Genomic DNA, 17,913 nt, shown 5'->3' on the forward strand with positions numbered 1-17,913 from the left:
CCGCGATCTAGACCGAGGTACGAAACAACAAGCCCTCTCTCCATAGGCAGGTTTATGACAAATGCCACATTGAGGTGAGCAACAGTAAGTCATAATGCATTGATTTGTTGGTTGAGATCATCAACAGATGCTCTCCGATCAAGTTACTGATCAGGACGTCTGTCCTAGCTGTCAATTCTTGGGGAGTTGTGACTAGCTTTCCCGAGCAACTCGGGGGACAAGGGCGCTCCCAGTTCTCAGGCTGGATTTACACATCGCTAGGGAGGACCGCGAGACCTTTGCCCTTACGCTGGCTGGCCCCACGAGTCCGGTACCTTGATTACAGTGCGACTGCCGAAGGCCTATCACGGTCGTCTGAATGATCTGACAAATGTTCCTGGAGCCGTCTATCCGCATAAATCCTGAGACCAACACGTGCGCGGAGGAAAAAACGCTCCTCTAGCTTTTTTCGATTTCGCCCTTGAGTATCAGCCACATTGCCCCTTCCCGCAGATCCGCGAGTTTGAGCAAGATTTTCGTGATCGCTTACCAAAATTCTGACATTCTCTGGTGTGAAGCGTGGCCCAGAGGATGTTCCGGGGAGCATAAACGGCCTTGATCCGACCCGCGAAGGGGTCAAAATTCTGTCAAAATTCTCTCTCGCGCTGAGCCTTTCCGAGTTAGGGCTACTTGAACTTCACCTGACAGCACCAGTCGGTCAGGTCTTTTATCATCGAATCGCTTACTATCAGCCAGTCGGTCTATCAATTATTGGTGCCCGTGAGCCATCAAGTTTTCTCACCGACTGGCGTGTTGTTCTCTCTCGACATCCCTGCTGCTCTCTTCGGAGTGACTGGCTTAGTTCACGTCGCCGGGAAACTGACACCTAATAGAATCACGTCCTGCTCTCTTCATGGCTCTTGGAGCAGTGGTGAATTTCTGAGACGGCCCCAAAAAATCATACAACAATACTCGAGATAACAACGAGCTTTAACGGCGTTCATAAGTCAGAAGCCCTCGCTATTGGTGGTCTCCATATCCGGTCCTGGTACCGTAAACATACAAGGTCCGTATTTTGTATGAGCGTCTCGAAAAGCTTGGTTTTTGTTCATGGCGATAAGTCTCGTCCTTGGCTGTCAACACCTCTGAGTCATGGCAAACTTCCGGTTATTTTTGACGGCAAGGACGTGAGTATTCTTTGTTAGTGGGCAGATTTGACATGTGAATTCTGGCTAAAGACCTGCATCAAACAACGCTCGCCATGGTAAATAGGGGATCGTCAACCCTCGTGGACCTTCGCTGTCAGAGGCCCCGCTTTGGGCACTTCCCTGCAGCCCATGTATCAAACACGGAGAAATACGGGCTGACTGTTCCACAAGCATAGGTGCATTCGTTGGGTCCCAGCGAAGCGAGAGGGCCAGGATCTCATGTGTGCCGACCGTATTCGGCACGCTTATCAGCGATGGTCCCCCTGACGTCTTGGGAGGATGATTCGGTGACGAACTCGCCAGGGAGTTTCATGTACCCTTGCTTGACACCCTTCGATCAGAACGGATACATGACCGCCATATCTTTGTGATTGATTGACATTGCGATCGTTGGATTCGAATGTATGGCGTCGAAAGACACGGATGGGGTGCCGGGCTTTCATACTTCCATACTGGGTTTGAGCTCTCAATGTCCGCCACCCCTGGATGATCCTTGACCTCATCCTAGACGGGAGAAACCAGGAAGATCAGAGCGTCAAGTGGCAGACGTACCCTTTGCAAGGCCGACGTGACCGGTCTGTCGGGATATACAGTATTTCTCGTCGTCATTTACCTTGACCAAGAAAGGTCTCGTGTCGTATTGGGTTGAATATTTATCCCCAGCCGCTTGAAATCACAGCCTTGCGAAACCCGACCGACTCTCCCGCTTGATCTCTGGAACCTAAAATCGGTGATGGATTGTTGTCTCTCTTTTGCGCTCTCTTCCTTTGTGACTGGAGGTTGCCCATCCCCATTCCGCCGAACAGGTAGGTGGGTAGGTGAGTTATTACCCCTTTGGTTTACTCTACATTATTTGCCAACCAAGAGAAGTCGTTCCTTGTTTGCATGTAAGAATGAAGCTCGACGAGTCAACACTCAGTTAAGACGAAATCGCAGACGGAGAGGGACCGATCCGACCAGAGCGAGGCCGCACTTGGAATCAAAAGGCCTTCCCCGCTCCAGCGTTACCTGTTGCAGTAGTCGGTCTGCGTACCTACTGAGCACCCGTCAAGCAAGCTGTCTCCCTAAAATCCCCAGCCTCGTCGTCAAGCAACAGGGTCACGCATGGGCTCTATGTAGAGTCCTCAGACTCAGCGCGGGCATTACTACCTAGGCAGCCTCCACGGTAGAACGATAGGGAGTATATACAAATCTACTGGACAAGGACACTCATACTGACTGGTGTACATTCATTCCCTACTCTCTATGAGCCTAGAACGTGGAGGATCTATCTATCCATCTATCCATCGACCGTTCGTCCATCCGTTCTTACCTACGTATAAGGAGGACCCACGAGGGGGTGTTCAAAAGTGAAAACCGGAGACCACTGCAGCGATATACCAACCAACATCAGGCCCGAGCTGAATCTGCGCCGCGCGACGACTCTCCCGCGTCTAAGTCGGTTCTGAAGATGTCCCGCTCTGAAGTCGACATTATGCCTCGTTGAAAATGTCGGGTCGGGCGAGGAGGTGGAGCAGGAAGATGGAAGACATTGAGAGAGGACAAGGACCAGAGGGAGGAAAGGAGGGCAGAGATGTTGAGTTGAGGCTTGTTGGGAAAGTGACGCTAGTGATGTTGCGTTCCGAAAGAGAGCTCGAGGGAACGGTGTCTGCCATACAGAACTCCGGCGCGAAGAAGACGGGTTCCCACTGGCTTTTGCGACATCGATATCTTTGAACCAACGTAGAGTCGAAAACTGACGGGTTATCGTCAGGTCAAGTCTTGTTATCTTCAATCCGCTCAGACTCCTCGCGACGTTGCAGATCGGCTAGAAGAACCCCATAGGAGGTATTGCGACCTGCTTCACCAGGTAGGCTAAGAAGTCACCCATCTTGTGCATGTGATGTCAGCTTCCTGCAGTCTGAGACTACTAGGAACTCGAGAAGTACAGGCTAAGGCGTTGGTAAACAGTCATCTGGCACAATTCTTCGGACATGCAGCTGGTACTACCGTCTTTAGGGCCACCCTCGAACCTCATCGACTGCACTGTTATCCGGACTGGTTGACTTTCGGCATTGCCGTTCTTTAGTCATTGAATATGGGTGTCTGTGAAAAAGCAGCGACTTGGCCTTGGTGCGAATATTCAGCCTGTCGACGAGGCTTTTGACATCAACATCACCTCCATAGCTTACTCAAATAATGGGTAGGACGATCAATGTCGGTAAACAATTCGGTGCAGAGCATCAGAAGCTTGGAGATACGCCCATAATTCAATGCCACCTGTCATCACACAGTTGCTGTACTTTTCTGCCCCTGTACAACCGCGTCGGCTGGTGGACTCTATCGTAGGGTGACCTTCAGGATGGTGGTTACCTCAGTGATGTTGAGACAGCCTGAGGATACGATCTGCCAACGTGTAAGGGTAACAGTCCGATAAATGTCTTCATAGCACATGTCTATGCTCTCGGCCCAGCAAGTCTACTGGCGACCGTTTTGACGGCTGCCTCTTCGCGGCTCAAGATCCACATAAATAACATCTGAATCACGAATGCATACAGCGCCAGGAAATATGTGCGACGGTTCTTTTGTGCGCGTGCCACGGTGTATGAGCTTCCGCCTCGCATGGCTGTCGGATCTCCGGAAGCATCTGGTAGGAGGACGTATTTCAGGGACCGTAGCTAAAGGACGTTAGATTGCTGATGACATGGGACACCACGAATAACACCTACCAGAAAGAATGCATTCGCATACCAGGTGTACAAGAACAGAGTCCAGCCCACCCAGTTATTTGTACCACTCCCGCCAGTCAGTAGCTCGCTAAGAAAGAGTGTCACGATCACTCCCACAAATTTGTACCCAGAATAAGCTACCAGGTCAAGGAGCTGAGAATCGTTGCTGATGCTTAGCATATACATGGCGATCTTCAGAACGATGATTTCAAAGATGATAACAAAAATCGCCGTGCTGGTGATACTGCCTAGTATTTCGGGGTGGAACGACCCCCTGATTCCTGCGAGCACAGTCGACAGGAGGATATAGGTGATCAACGCCATTATTGGTATGTACATATCTGGCGAATTGAGGTCGTCGCGGGGTGGAAGGTAGTTGAAGGAATAAGATTGTTGGGTCATTGTGCCGTCAGCAGTCGTGGAGGAGGTGGTCATTCGAGCCTGCTGCCGCGTCCAAGGCTTGTGCCGCCAGGGAAATAGAACAAGCAGCAGTTTCCGTACCACATAGGAATTGGAGACATTGAAATAGTGTTTCAGTGCGGATACAGAGATATAGCGGTTCAGCTGGCAACAAAGGAGTCAGCATGAGCCACTTCCGCTCAGATGGACCGCCACTCCCAAATCATAGCCACAGTATGTGGCCTAGGAGTAAGTCACTCACGTACATTCTGTTCCATGTACTCTTGCCCGGCCTTCATTGCGTGCTGCCCGACTTGAAACCCCATCTGGGCAGTTGGGTCGTTCATGAAGTTGAAATTGGGTCCGAACCCTCCCCCTCCACCACTTCCCCCTCCCCCAGGCGGCGACTGATAGGGGTTGCCATAGCTATTGACCGGAGGTTGTGACGAGTTCTGTGAGGCAGGAGGAGGAGGGGATCGCATCATGGGAACCTGCGAGATGTGCTGAGGGCGAGGGTGGAATAATTCGGGGGATTTTTGAGGCGGAGAGAAGGGTTGGCGCTGCATTCTGGGCGGGAAGAGAGGTTCGATGTCTTGTGATGCGTATCGAATGCCTTCTAGAGTGTTGAGCTGTCTAAATGGTCCAGTGGATGGAGTGACAGGCTGTCATAAACACTCCTGGACGTGTTTCGCACTGCGCAATGTTCTGGAAATCTGTCCCCGATGCAGTTTCTTGCCGCTTTACAAGCCTTCTCCGCATTTTATTACTGATGGGACTCGCAAGACCACGCTGCTTTTAAATGTCGCCTACCTCCCATTCAGCCTTGCCACCCACTTCGTATGAGATTTCTCGCTCACCACTGACCTACAACAGGAACGACGAACTAAAATCCTCTCGATGTGCTCGCCAGATAGAGAATTAGAAGTACGATGTCAGCTTAATCTTTCGAAGGCAGAGCAGAAGGCTTCCCATCCATTCAATCTTAATCAATTCCTGCCCTCGCGCAACTGTCAGAGACTAAGAGAATTGAATTTGTGGGCTGTCTATTTATACAGGGCGAGGTAGTCTCCAAATACAAGATACCCCGGACAAGAACCCATTTGGGGAGGGATAAGATCGTCGCGGACCCAGACTGAAGGCGTCCCAAGACTGCTTCTCGCAGGCCTCAGCAAAGGCCAAACAGCCATCTTCTTCAAGAATACCATTCTTCGCGGCTCTGCGCTACGTCTGCAGCATGGTTGAAGTGGAATCCGGTCCTTCCGACCCTTTTCTTTCCTCTCCTAAGCACCGCCAAAGACTAAAAGGCATTGAATATTGATTCCGCCAAACCCACGCTGGCACAACAGTTCCCGACCACGGTGAAGCGGAAACTCTGCCACGACCATGACACTGATATCCTCGGCGCTGAGGCCTGCTTCTTGTAACAGCCGTATTACCACACAAAGCGTCTCACCGGTGGAAAGCACATCATCCACCACCCCTGGCTCGCCCTTAGAGACCACATCCCGCCCCATCTCGATCCGCTTCTGTTTCGAATCGTTGGATACCGAAAGCGAGATATGAGACGGGGACTTGATGACGGAAATGGTGGGTGGGCGAAGCTTATCAGCTTCACGAATCAGCACCAAGGGCACGTCAACCTGCGAGGCCAACGCCGACGGATTGACAAAACCGCCGGCCTCGCAAGTCACCATGCGTCGATTTTAGCCCGTTCACCGGTGAAGTGGGTTTGCAACAGAGCCGTTCACAGGGCCAGCCCACCGAGCTGCTGGGAGATGCCTAGCACGTTGCGGAACTCGATGCCCGGGCGTGGGAAGTCGGGTACCAGTCGCACCGTATTGGCCAGTCGCTGCAGGTCCCCGTGGACGAAGGGAAGCAGGTAATGCTCGGCAAACCTCTTTGCCGCCTCCTTTCCAATCGTATCATTGTCGAAGATGAGACTGGGCCGGTAGTCCAACGCCGTTATATCCGACCTAGCATTGTTGCTGTTGCTGTTGTCCTTGTTGTCTGCATCATCGTTACCAACGTAGCACCCGGAGTGAACCAGCCGCTTCTACTCACTAGCTTGGACTCGAACCTCGACCAGCCTGCTGTCTGGCACCAAATGCGATCAGGCTGCGACCGGCGCTTCGTCTCTCATTCCGGTGAGACTCTTGTGGGCGCGTGCCATGAACACAGAGACCCAGACGTCGGCACAGCAGTCCTTGCCGGCGCAACTTTCGCCCGTGACAGGAATGATGAGCTTCTGTTCCAACGGCGCTTTTGGGAGCGGACAGGCATAAGCTTAGCACATTCTGCGGGTCCAAGCTCTGTTTGAGACGGGCTAGGCGCGACCGATTTGGTCCAAAGCCTTCACCACCAGTGCGGAGGCTCTGGGGTCTGGCCCAAGATCGGCGCCATAAGCTCCACTACTCAAGGGCAACAAGTCGGCGGCGACGTTGTAAACCCAACGCACGGCAGATTGTGCGGCTTCGATACCGTCTTGGTCGCGGATCCAGATACCGGTTATCACGCAGGCGAAGTCCCAGTCTCAACAGCCGAAAGCAGTAGCATCGGCTGCAACGTCGTTGACCGCTCCGCCGCCCTGAAGTAGATGCAGATAGGAGAGTGGCGAAGGACGAGTCTTGACGACAGGCACCGAGCGGTCGGCGACATTCTCTGCTCCGATGCATTTTAAAAATAAACATCGCTTGGACGAGGAGGTCTTGCCGCTGCTGTGCACACCATGCATCCTAGACACATACAGCTCGGTCTCAAACAAAGCGATGCCGTCCACGGCTTTGAAATCATCTTCCGGCCCCCAAATGGTTTCTGCGGGTGTGGGCGTGCGTGTTCAGAAGTGAGCGGAGTCGTGGAAGCTTCGAACATGGTCACACCAAGATGCAGCTGGCCAGCGTCCCAGTAGAGATATGCATCTGTCGAACAGTTCCGGAGGAGGTTCTGAGCGACAAATTTATCAAAACCGCTGAGCTTGCGCCGGGCGTCGAGGTTGTCGCTTAGCTGGACAAATCAGCTTCGAGTTATGTAGGTGGGAGCCTCGTAAGTCTTGAAAGTCACGCTGACCACGATGCCAAAGCTGGTCCCAGCACCTTTCATCGCCCATAACAGATCGGTTTCATTTTCCGGGCAAGCAGCACCAGCTGGCTGGTGTTGGCTTGGTACACGGCCGACGCAGAGAATTTGGCTGGATTCGACACTCACCACAACGGCACCGACAATGGCGTCACACGGGAGCCCGTGCAGCCTAGCCAGATGCCCGATGCCGCCTTGTAGCCACAGCCCTGCGCCTGCGCTTGGTCGGGCCCTTTGGGGGACCTACCGCCATGCTCTTGCGGATGACCCCGTCTTGCAGCCACCTTTGGCCACGACCAAAGAGGTGGAATCAGAACCGGAATCCCCTCCATCCTCTCCTGATGGGAGAATGTGTACTTTGTCAAAGGCGCCCATGTCGACCGAGACAACGTTAGGCAAGCGACAGTGGCTGCTGTGACCCCCGCCGATAACGGTCAGACCGATGCCGTGCTTGAGAACCTATTGAACACGCTCTTGGAGTTGTCGGGGTCCCCTTCACCGATGGCACCTGTGCTGTCAGCTCCGGCAACGCGGTCGCATGTTGGGTAAAGGCCACCATGAGGTCGGGTGAGCCGAACAAGAGATGGTCTGGGTGGGTTTCCTCGCGGCGGCCCAAGGCGAGGCACACCTCTCGCCGCCCGGCTCGGATAACCTTGTCCACATCCGCATCCTGCATGTCAAACCCCGCGATGAAAGGAGCAAAACAGTCCATACCTCGTTGTCATCCGCCACGCGTACGACTCCCGTAGGGAAAGAAGCCATTCGATAGCACAACAAGCCATCAAGGTCCAGAGCTCCGTCGCGATGCAACACCCCCACTATTCCGCCTTGTGGCCGCACAACCAGCATTTCCAGCGCCCCTTTGATGAACTTGTGTTTAGGCCTCATGCCATACATGCCGTGGCAGAATAGGACGACGTCGTATTTTTGACCGTCGTCACTTGTACCGGTACCGGTACCGCTCGCTCTGTCGTTCTCGAGAACGAATGGGATTCGGCGGATGTCGGGCGCAGTCTCTAGACAGGGCAACGGGGACTCCATCTCTGACGTAAAGCAAAGCCATTCTTCCAAACTGGTAGCAAACATGCCGTTAGGCTCGAATGCAGTGTACCTCCTGACCTTCCATCTCAGACTGCGGGCAGATATCCTAACAGGCTCTTTGGGACGGGGCCGATCTCCAACACCGATATCCGATATCTGGGTACGTGAATTGAAGAGAGGGGCCAGAAGCTGGGACAGCTGAGGGACGATAAAAGTCTTGGTATTTCCTCCATCTCAAGCCCTGCATGAAGATATCGAAGCCAGCGCTTTACTGCGTGTCGGATAACGGCTGCTTGGGGTACGACGTCGTAGCCGGGGCCTGGCTTTCTGCTTCAGGGCCAACTTGAGAGAGTCAAGGGTGGCCATCTCGGTTTGGTATGAGGACGAGTTGAGCTCGAAGTAAAAAGGCTCGGGCAGATTGAACAATAAAGGCAGATTAGTGGGCCTTTTTTATATCATGTGCTCTTGTGTGACCTGAGTGTGATCGTGGGCACACGTACTTGTATATCGCGGCTGAACATTTCCGGAACGACTATAGGAACAGGGCAGTTTTCCAAAGATCGAGTGGTTCTGCTTGTACCACAGCACAGCGCGACGAAGAGACCATCCGGCAACATACGGTGCTGGGTGAGGTGAATGTCGATGCAGCCGCGCAGCAAACATTCACTCGCCGCGACCAGGCAGAAGCAGGCTTGACAAGGCCCCGAACCCAAACAACATACTTTTAGGTAAACACTGGGAAAGGCACGGAATCTGGTGCCAACCATCATCTCTCTTATAGCTCTGCACCGACGAAGGTGAAGTCCTTCTTGTAGAATGGATGTTATCTCCTTGAAGCAGACGCATATCCAGAGGAAATAGGGCTTCTGTCAGTTGACTTTTGCTCATCCTAGTGTGAAATGGGACGTCTAAATCTATGTAGCATGGGAAACTGCTTGTATTACGACCCAATATACTTAGTACTTAGCCCTCATTATTAGTGTCTTGGCATATTGCACACTAGGCAGCGAAGTTGTTGCACTAGCTTCTTGGCAATTAGATCACGTGTATCCACTCTATATCATCTACAAACGGAGAGCGGATGCCAAGTTCACCGACAACCTCTGAGGTCTACTCGGAACCTATTACCTACATACCAGTATAAAGTAGGTGATAGCAGTGAACTCTTTCAAGGCTGTGGATGATGATCACATGTCACAAATTGCTCTGTGGAGAATAGGCGAAACACTTCCGAACCTTTCGCTTGTCCAGGCCTAGCCAGGCACTAACGGATGATCTGCAGGGCTTAGTACTCGGTAGCTGGGGCGGCACAAGCAGAGGCTAGCAGCCAGAGTACGAGTACGGGACATACGGGGTCGAAACCTTGTAGCCCCTGAAAAAGGGGGTCCAACTTCATGGTGAGCACTGAGCGGCGATGCTCATTCGTTTTATCAAAGACAGATGTTTTGACTTCAGTGCGATGCTTCCAGCCAAATTCTCTGGGGTCAACTCCATTGAAGCAAATTCAACCTCGTCGACAAAATCATGACTACTACGAGGTACACCACCACCGCCACCGACCGCCTTATGCCACGAAGCAAAGCGGGCTCAAAAGTGAGGTCCGAGCCCCCTAAAATCGTTCGGAGTGGTGCCGCGCCACGGTGGTTTCGACTTTGCTCTTCATCTGGGATGCCAGTCAATCATTCCCTTGAGCAAACTCTCTTTCTCGTATTCAGCGCCCGCAATTTGCAGCGCGTGTCGAGCAAGATGAGTCAACCGTGGAAAAGCTCGAGAGAAAGCTGGCCCCAAACACGGGTTGCAAGCCACCTTGGCCCCATCCCACACCTTCCCATGTCGCTATTCCTGCTTGCACGCCTTGCACCCCTTCTGGTCGCTTAAGAGGACTCGGCTCGTGCATCGCACGAGGCTGGGCACCGGGTATGAAGAGATTTGCAGGCGACCTATACCCCTCTTTGCGAGAATTGTGGCCAACGAAGCAGCCTGTCGCTATTGCACCCCTAAACACGTTTCCTGGTTCACCGGGACACCAGAGCATTTCCGGTTTGACTTGTGATTAAGGAGAGCATGTTGACCATGCGGAAATGGTTTAGGTTCATCAGCGACTCTCCCACCATGCATTGAGCATGGCTCAAGGGCGGTGGCCTTCCAATGCCAAAAGTTCATATATCGCAGCATCTTGATCGCAACTCCGTGTTCTACGTCGTTCTCTCCCTCCAGTTTCAGTCTTCGACCAGTCTTTTACCTCAACTGACCCAAGTCATTCTTTCATAACAGAATCACCACACTCCCCCGACAATGGCTTCAAATGGAACTGCACCCGCCCCGGCCCAGGCCGGCGTGATCGACCAAAACGATGTCAATGACTGGGTGAAGCGCTTCAATGAGGCCCTGGCCGATTCGACGACCGTCACTGCGCCAGCAGCACAAGATGCCCGCCCGTGGCATTCATCCTTCTTTGGCTGCTTCGCACCTATTGATACTTGTACGTATGGTCTCTACAAACCAAAGCGTACAGGGGCTGACATTCTTTCTCCAGGTTTCATCACCTGCTGCGTACCGTGCGTCACCTTTGGCAAAACCCATCATCGTAGCCGCAAGCATGGAAACATGGAGGGATACAACTTTATCAACGCTTCTGTGGGTCTTGCCCTTTCTCTTCTCCCGCTTGTATCGGCCCAGCCGCCGTTCACGCCTGTCCTTTTCACTGGCGGAGCAAGCTTGCCTAAACATTGAAGAAAAAGTCATTTGAAATTACTAATATCTAACTAGTGCCTCATGTTCACCGGTTTCTCCTGCTTTGGTCTCCACTTCATCCCCATGATGTTCCAGCGCGCCGACATCCGCAAGAAATACAACCTCCAGGGCGACTGCGTCGGCGACCTGCTGACGTCGTGCTGCTGCGCCTGCTGCTCGCTCATCCAGCAGGACAAAGAGGCCGAGTTCCGCGAGAAAGAGCTAGCGGAGAAGGTCAATGGTACCGGGTACACCAAGCCGCAAGGCATGGCGTATCCTGCTTAAACAGAAGACGCCCCCCGGCCCGATGGAGTTATTAATGGTCTGATGCGAGCGAGGCTGCCCCACGACCCTGGAGCTCTCCTATATGTGACATTTCTGTACTTTTATAGGGTGGGCATTTCCCCCCTGTGTGTAATGCCCATTTGGAAGACGATCTCACAACACTCTATCCGTTCATGCCCTCTGCCTCTTGATAAACGCCTAATAACTGAGTTGTACGCTCCGTATCGTCTGGCAAATCCTCGTCGCATGCCGCCTCGTTCCAACCCAACAGCACGTAGGGGTCAAGGAGAGATCCGTGCGTATGCAAGTGGTTATCAAAGTAACGAAGATTTTGACTTGGAACTCACTCTGGCGATCCCCTACGAGCGGATCCATCCTCGTCGTGCCTAACCCCACCCAGCATGGTCATTCAACGTAAGGCTGACGACCCCTTTTCAATCCCCAGGGCACCCCCCTTTTCCCTTTCCAGCTTTTACGTCTCACCAACCTGCGGGTGTATCTACGAGCAGAACTTGACTCTTGCAACTCCGCCTATTTATTCCAGACAATGTCAGGGCTTGCAGCCTTGATGAGGGGAATGTTGATTGATTCTCTCTAGAGGCTGACCTAATATCAGAATGCGGGGGTGCGAAGCAAGGACGAATACCCCAGTTGTCATCATCATCATCAGCATCATGGTCCGGTAAGCGGCCGCCCATTGTTCGTGCTCCATCCCAGCGTGCACAATACACAAATGCCAACCTTGCTCCTATAAAAACAGGTGCCATTGCTAGACTGCCTACCACACTCGTACGTTTCATCCCTCGCTGCATGGCAGTCAGTTTTCTTTACTCTCCTTGACCACTATTCCCAACAATGGCCACGTCCGCAAGTTCAACAATCCTCTTCCCGCCCTCGCAGACCACCGTGCGGGTGCGCATGGTCGACACCACGGCTCTCATGACCGTGCGCGCCGAATCGTTCGTCAAGCCCGTCCAGAAGCCAGGCCATGAACTTCTGAACCTGACCTGCGTCGCGTTCCTGATCGAGCACACCCCCTCTAGGAGGAGAGTCATGTTCGATCTCGGCGTGCGCAAGGACTTCTGGAACTACGCCGCGGTGCTGCAGAAGCGGATCGGCTCCGTCATCCCCAGTCTCCGCGTCGATCGCGATGTCCCGGAGATTCTAGCGGAGAAGGACATCGCGCTGGATTCCGTATGTAAGTTGATATGCCACGCGGGGTGACGGGATTGGCATAGGGGCCTGAGGGAGAGCGCGAGAAGGCGATAGAATTTATGGGCCTCTCACTCCCTGCCCCAGAACTACTCTCATTTTCTGACAGAACTTCGCGGAAACTCCAGCATCTGTCATATGGTCACACTACCACTGGGACCACATTGGCGACATGTCTCTCTTCCCCTCCTCAACCGAGCTGGTGGTCGGACCTGGCTTCAAGGCCGCACCACTGTTGCTCCCTGGGTTCCCCGAAAAGTTGGACTCGCCCGTGCGCACGTCTGACTTCGAAGGTCGCGAGCTGAGGGAGATTGACTTCAAGAGCTCAAGCCTCCGGATTGGCGGTTATGGGGCGCACGATTTCTTTGGCGATGGCTCCTTTTATTTACTCGGTAGGTTTGCTGTCATCTGTATCTCGCCGTGGTTGGCAAGGAGCAGCTGTTCGTGCTTTGTTGCCAAGGGCCTAACGTGTCACAGATACACCCGGTCACTGTATAGGCCACATGTGCGGACTAGCGCGGACGACAGCTGGCAATGACAGTACGTTCTTGTTGCTTGGCGGAGACATATGTCACTTTGTGGGAGATATCAGACCAAATCCGACATATCCAATCCCAGACCCAGTGCCGGCCGACGTGCTCGATCGCGACTCCGGCTCCTTTCCGACTCCATGCCCGTGCAGTCTTTTCACGGATTGCCATCCAGCCATCTCTCAAGGAATCCAGTCTGGCGACCCAAAACAGACACCGTTTTACAAAGTATCGACGCTCGGTTCGTCCGCCTACGTCGATCCGCCAACGGCCCAAGCGTCAGTGGATAAGTTGATCAACTTCGAACAATCCCCTGCCGTGATGGTCTGCATCGCACATGACGAGGCACTGCTGAAGTTCTTGCCCACGCTAAACAGAGATCCGGGATCAGATCTGAACAACTGGAAGAGCGCAGGATGGAAGGAGAAATGTCGCTGGGACTGGCTCAACGAGTTACCAAGGAACGGCCAACCGGGTAGGAGACCAATCGTGGAGGGGTTCTGGCGAGATGGCAAGCCGTGGGATAGGTCAAAGATGGGGGAGGACGGAGAAAGGGAGACTGAAGAGGCTAAGAAAAAGTAGATCATAAGGTCTTGCATGGGTGGATTCTGAACACTATCTGCACTACCGGCTCTTTTCGATGCAAAGATTGTCAAAAGTTGGCAGAGGTTCACTTCATGTTCTGAGAAAACACGAGGCATTCAAGAACCAATCTTGCGCCACTTAAATTCCCCCCGTGCTTGTCGGCCATCCTGCGAGGGCTCGTTATTAGCAGCGGTCCTCTTGAATGCTCGCCGTCGGTTGACTGAGTAACAAACCTTTAGAGTGTACCACTTGACAGGATTGAGCGTCATATATGCAACACCATTCTCCTCTCTGAAGCGGGCTACCCTCGTCTGCGGCTTCCCGATCCAGTTGGGATTGCAAGCAATTTCAACCTTTGTATGCCACAGAAACGACCCGTCGTCCTGTTCTAAAAGAGTCATGAAGCCGCCATATGTTGTGAGACTGCGGCCGATGCGCAGCAATTCTGCATCTGTGGGGTCGGAAGACGCCAATGGTTCCAGCCCCTCGGGCTTCACCAGCGTTCCAGATAGATAGCCCGAGGCCGAAATGACCACTTTGCCCTGGGGGTCGTCGCCGAACGGCTTGTCAAGCAACTTTCTGTCTGGCTCTTCGGAATCATACATCTCGGCAGATATAAGCGTCCACACTCCGACCAATTTGTCTTTGTGCTTGTTGAAGACGTTTGTCATCCTGTCGATTCTCCGATGATGAGCGGTTCGGAAAAGGACTGAGCTGGAACGAGGGCTGCCGATACGGTCAGAGACTGTGGCAAGACTTGTCGAACTGAACAGATGATCGATGCTTCTATCTATCAATGATCGTGTCAAAAGACCAGTGAGATCAAGACCATTTTCCGTGTTTCAGCAAGTTATTCAAAACCCTTTCAAGCTGGGGGTTATCCGAGGTTCTCTCGACGTCCCAATCAGAAATGTCCGGGATTTGGAGAAGCACAAGCAGCCATCATCGTACTTGGGACAGAATGTTCGGGGTGTCATAGACAGGAGTCCTTTCCGGATGGGACATGGGGTCATACAGGTCCCGACGACGTCGCACGGGCTTGGATGAGGTCGAGATGTTTTAATTCGCTTTGGCGGGGAACAGGCCAATGTGTACGATGGGCGGTAAAGGGAAATGGTAATACTTTACTATCTGAAAAGGTGTTCTTGGGGGCCATCGCAGCGAGGCGAACTTCTTGATGAGGGTATGAGGAGCCAGGGCGAGAGCAGGCGCAGATTGAGTCAGAGACTGTGATGATGCCTACAGGTTTGGCACCATCTCCTTCGTTCATCAGACAAGGAAAGAAGCTGTTGGCCTCTGGAAAGGCGTGCAATGATGATGCTAAGCAAGAAAGGAGGAGCTCCCAATACTGAAGCAGGATCTTTGCAATATGGCAGAGTCTTCCTCATGGCATAGCACTTCACCCTTTACTCAAAACTCGCCAAATATACAAAAATTGCGCAGCTCCTGAAGATACTTTGCGGAAGTCGATTGAGCGTCGAATCGAGGACTGCTTGATGCAAGATGAGACTACTGGAGATTGGTTTACCTGGGACTTGGAGTTTGGGAATATCTTGATGTTGGTGATTCAAGAGTCCAGACTTCCCACCACCGTCTATATACGTTCCGAGGGCACCTGCTGTACCGCCACCACCAATTCGCTACACATACCCGCCAATCGAAGGCGGGCATGACCGACCGTACCAGTTCATCCTCTTCTACACCGACGACTAATGCGTGTAGCTCCAACTCAACGATGAAAATTGGGATATATGCTTGGAACCCCCCCGGTACTACATGTTTAAGGGGCATTGACGAATAAGGTGGAGGACAAGGCTGAATGTTCCGTATGAGATGGTCCTCCATGAATCTTATTGGCATCGACCAAGCCGAGATCGGACTGAAATTGGGCAGGATTGTGCTCTCCGCAGCAGTTGGAGTAAGTAGGACCTTGGTAAGACTTCCGACTTACACCAAGAATGCGGAGGTCAGTCTTCCTTCACGCTGCAGCCGATGCCATGGATTCTCCTCCCGGCCATTGTCCGGCCATTGGTGTTGTAGACAGTCGATCAATGCTTCCCCGCCCATGTATGTATCAATATCATGGCACGGCAAGCACCGGCTCGATGCCCGCACAGGCATTCAACAACTAGATCCCTTGCTTGCAGAATCTAGAGTGCGTCTTGATCAAGACTGTCGTTAGCCATGGCGGAGATACTTTGCAAGAAGATCCCCTATACGGTAGGTGTGGCTCTCTGGTATACCGGGAAGATCTATACTGAGGCGAGCTGCTGGGGCGGGGGTTGCCGGATTAGTTCCAAGATCCAACACTTTTGGACACGCGGTCCTTCATAGGAGGCAAATGGGTCGACGCTCTCAATGGAGACAAATTCGCTGTTCTTGGTAAGGGGACCTCAGAGACGTGGACGGGCTGTTGAAGCTCTCTTGTTTGCCTCATTCTTATGCGAAATCCCCCAGACCCGACCGACAACGAGAAGGTATGCGACGTCGCCGACCTGGGCCGCGAAGAGACCCAACAGGCCATCGAGGCGGCGCAGACGGCATTCAAGACGTACAAGAAGACGACGGCGCGCGAGCGGCGCTTCCTGATGCGGCGGTGGGCGGACCTGATCAAGCAGGCAAAGGACGACCTGGCGGCCATCTGCACGCTGGAGCTGGGCAAGCCGTACACCGAGTCGCACGTCACGGTCAAATATGGGACCGACTTCATCGACTGGTTCGAGGGCGCGATCGAGCGGCAGTACGGCGAGACCATCCCGGCCGCGAGGGGCGAGAACCGCATCTTCACGATCCGCCAGCCCCAGGGCGTCGTCGCGGCCATCACGCCCTGGAACTCACCTATCGCCATGGTGACGCGAAAAGTCGGCGCCGCCATTGCCGCGGGCAACACGGTCGTCTGCAAACCCGCGCCCGAGACGCCCCTGTGCGCCATCGCCGTGGCAAAGCTGTTCGAGCGCGCCGGCGGGCCCCCCGGCGTCTTCAACATCGTTACATCAAGCGCGGCCAAGTCGGCCCTCGTCGGCGAGGAGTTTACTCAGAACCCTGCCGTGCGCCATCTCAGCTTCACGGGTTCTACGGCGGTGGGGCGCTACTTGCACGCCGAATGTGCAAAGACGTTCAAGAAGACCAGCATGGAGCTGGGCGGGAATGCGCCCTTTATCATCTTCGAGGATGCGAAGCTTGACAAGGCTGCAGAAGGTACGTTCTCTCTTTCTCCCCCACTCCCCCTTTACGGCCGTGGAACAGCAGAGTTATGTAGACCAGAAGAGCAAATATTGATTCAATGCCACAGGCCTCATCTCGTCCAAATTCCGCTCCTCAGGCCAGACTTGTGTGTGCGCGAACCGGATCTTCGTGCAGCGCTCGGTGATGGACAAGTTCGCCACAGTGCTCGCGGAGAAGCTGGCAAAGACGTTCCGCTACGGCTCCGTGTGGGACAAGCAGGTCAACTTTGGCCCGTTGTACTCACCCAAGGCGTTTGAGAAGATCGAGGCGCAGATCAAGGACGCGCTGGCCAAGGGGGGCAAGATCTACGCCACCGGTGGTGCTACTGAGAAGAACCAGGGCCACGACGGATTCGGGCCAAACTTCTACCCGCCCACCATCGTCACAGACGCAACCAAGGAGATGCTCTTCATGAAGCAGGAGACGTTTGGGCCGTTGGCGTTTTTGGTCCCCTTCGACACCGAGGACGAGGCTGTGGAGATGGCCAACGACACGAGCGCCGGGCTCGCGTCCTACTTCTACACCGAGGACATCTCGCGGCTGTGGCGGGTCGGCGAGGCGCTCGAGTCCGGCATGGTCGGCGTCCGCGTTGGATTGATCAGTGCGTGCGAGCAGCCATTTGGCGGCATCAAGGAGAGCGGCGTCGGCAGGGAGGGCGGCAGGGATGCCCTTGATGAGTACACCGAGATCAAGAGTATTACTGTTGGGCTTTGATCTAGCGAAGCTGAGCTGAGCTGGTTCACGTACCCGGTACCGAATACAGGTGTAGCTGGGATCTTGGGCCCTGAGAGCGCTATATACAATAAAACGACTTTCTTAACAACAAGTTCCTTTTTCTCTTCGCCTCGCTCTCTGCCTCTCACGGACGCTCCCATCTAGCGGGGTCAAGCTCGTGTGGTTGTTCAAACTTTGACTGATAATATTACCTTTCAAGTA

The 17,913-nt window shown here is 53.5% G+C and overlaps 7 protein-coding genes across 7 annotated transcripts; 3 read left to right on the forward strand and 4 right to left on the reverse strand.

Moving 5' to 3' along the window:
* Nucleotides 1-3,622: 3,622 nt before the first annotated feature.
* On the reverse strand, nt 3,623-4,860 carry Z519_02376 (uncharacterized protein; the record flags this gene model as incomplete). Its single annotated transcript, XM_016760133.1, has 3 exons — nt 3,623-3,844; nt 3,896-4,459; nt 4,561-4,860. 3 exons carry the CDS (start codon nt 4,858-4,860, stop codon nt 3,623-3,625), a joined length of 1,086 nt encoding a protein of 361 aa, XP_016623654.1.
* Nucleotides 4,861-5,574: 714 nt separating this feature from the next.
* On the reverse strand, nt 5,575-5,988 carry Z519_02377 (uncharacterized protein; the record flags this gene model as incomplete). Its single annotated transcript, XM_016760134.1, has 1 exon — nt 5,575-5,988. One exon carries the CDS (start codon nt 5,986-5,988, stop codon nt 5,575-5,577), a length of 414 nt encoding a protein of 137 aa, XP_016623655.1.
* A 50-nt stretch (nt 5,989-6,038) lies between these two features.
* Nucleotides 6,039-8,452, reverse strand: Z519_02378 (uncharacterized protein; the record flags this gene model as incomplete). The annotated part of the gene is made up of 6 exons (XM_016760135.1): nt 6,039-6,301; nt 7,039-7,294; nt 7,358-7,538; nt 7,614-7,825; nt 7,875-8,036; nt 8,081-8,452. The coding sequence occupies 6 exons, from the start codon at nt 8,450-8,452 to the stop codon at nt 6,039-6,041; spliced, it is 1,446 nt and encodes a 481-aa protein (XP_016623656.1).
* A 2,250-nt stretch (nt 8,453-10,702) lies between these two features.
* Nucleotides 10,703-11,425, forward strand: Z519_02379 (uncharacterized protein; the record flags this gene model as incomplete). Its single annotated transcript, XM_016760136.1, has 3 exons — nt 10,703-10,889; nt 10,944-11,044; nt 11,177-11,425. The coding sequence occupies 3 exons, from the start codon at nt 10,703-10,705 to the stop codon at nt 11,423-11,425; spliced, it is 537 nt and encodes a 178-aa protein (XP_016623657.1).
* Nucleotides 11,426-12,280: 855 nt separating this feature from the next.
* Z519_02380 (uncharacterized protein) lies at nt 12,281-13,749 on the forward strand (the record flags this gene model as incomplete). The annotated part of the gene is made up of 3 exons (XM_016760137.1): nt 12,281-12,619; nt 12,747-13,029; nt 13,115-13,749. 3 exons carry the CDS (start codon nt 12,281-12,283, stop codon nt 13,747-13,749), a joined length of 1,257 nt encoding a protein of 418 aa, XP_016623658.1.
* Nucleotides 13,750-13,868: 119 nt separating this feature from the next.
* Nucleotides 13,869-14,423, reverse strand: Z519_02381 (uncharacterized protein; the record flags this gene model as incomplete). The annotated part of the gene is made up of 2 exons (XM_016760138.1): nt 13,869-13,919; nt 13,986-14,423. The coding sequence occupies 2 exons, from the start codon at nt 14,421-14,423 to the stop codon at nt 13,869-13,871; spliced, it is 489 nt and encodes a 162-aa protein (XP_016623659.1).
* A 1,513-nt stretch (nt 14,424-15,936) lies between these two features.
* Z519_02382 (uncharacterized protein) lies at nt 15,937-17,691 on the forward strand (the record flags this gene model as incomplete). Its single annotated transcript, XM_016760139.1, has 4 exons — nt 15,937-15,972; nt 16,047-16,134; nt 16,210-16,950; nt 17,045-17,691. 4 exons carry the CDS (start codon nt 15,937-15,939, stop codon nt 17,689-17,691), a joined length of 1,512 nt encoding a protein of 503 aa, XP_016623660.1.
* Nucleotides 17,692-17,913: the final 222 nt, after the last annotated feature.

Source organism: Cladophialophora bantiana (assembly GCF_000835475.1).
Source record: "Cladophialophora bantiana CBS 173.52 unplaced genomic scaffold supercont1.3, whole genome shotgun sequence".
Classification (NCBI taxonomy): domain Eukaryota; kingdom Fungi; phylum Ascomycota; class Eurotiomycetes; order Chaetothyriales; family Herpotrichiellaceae; genus Cladophialophora; species Cladophialophora bantiana.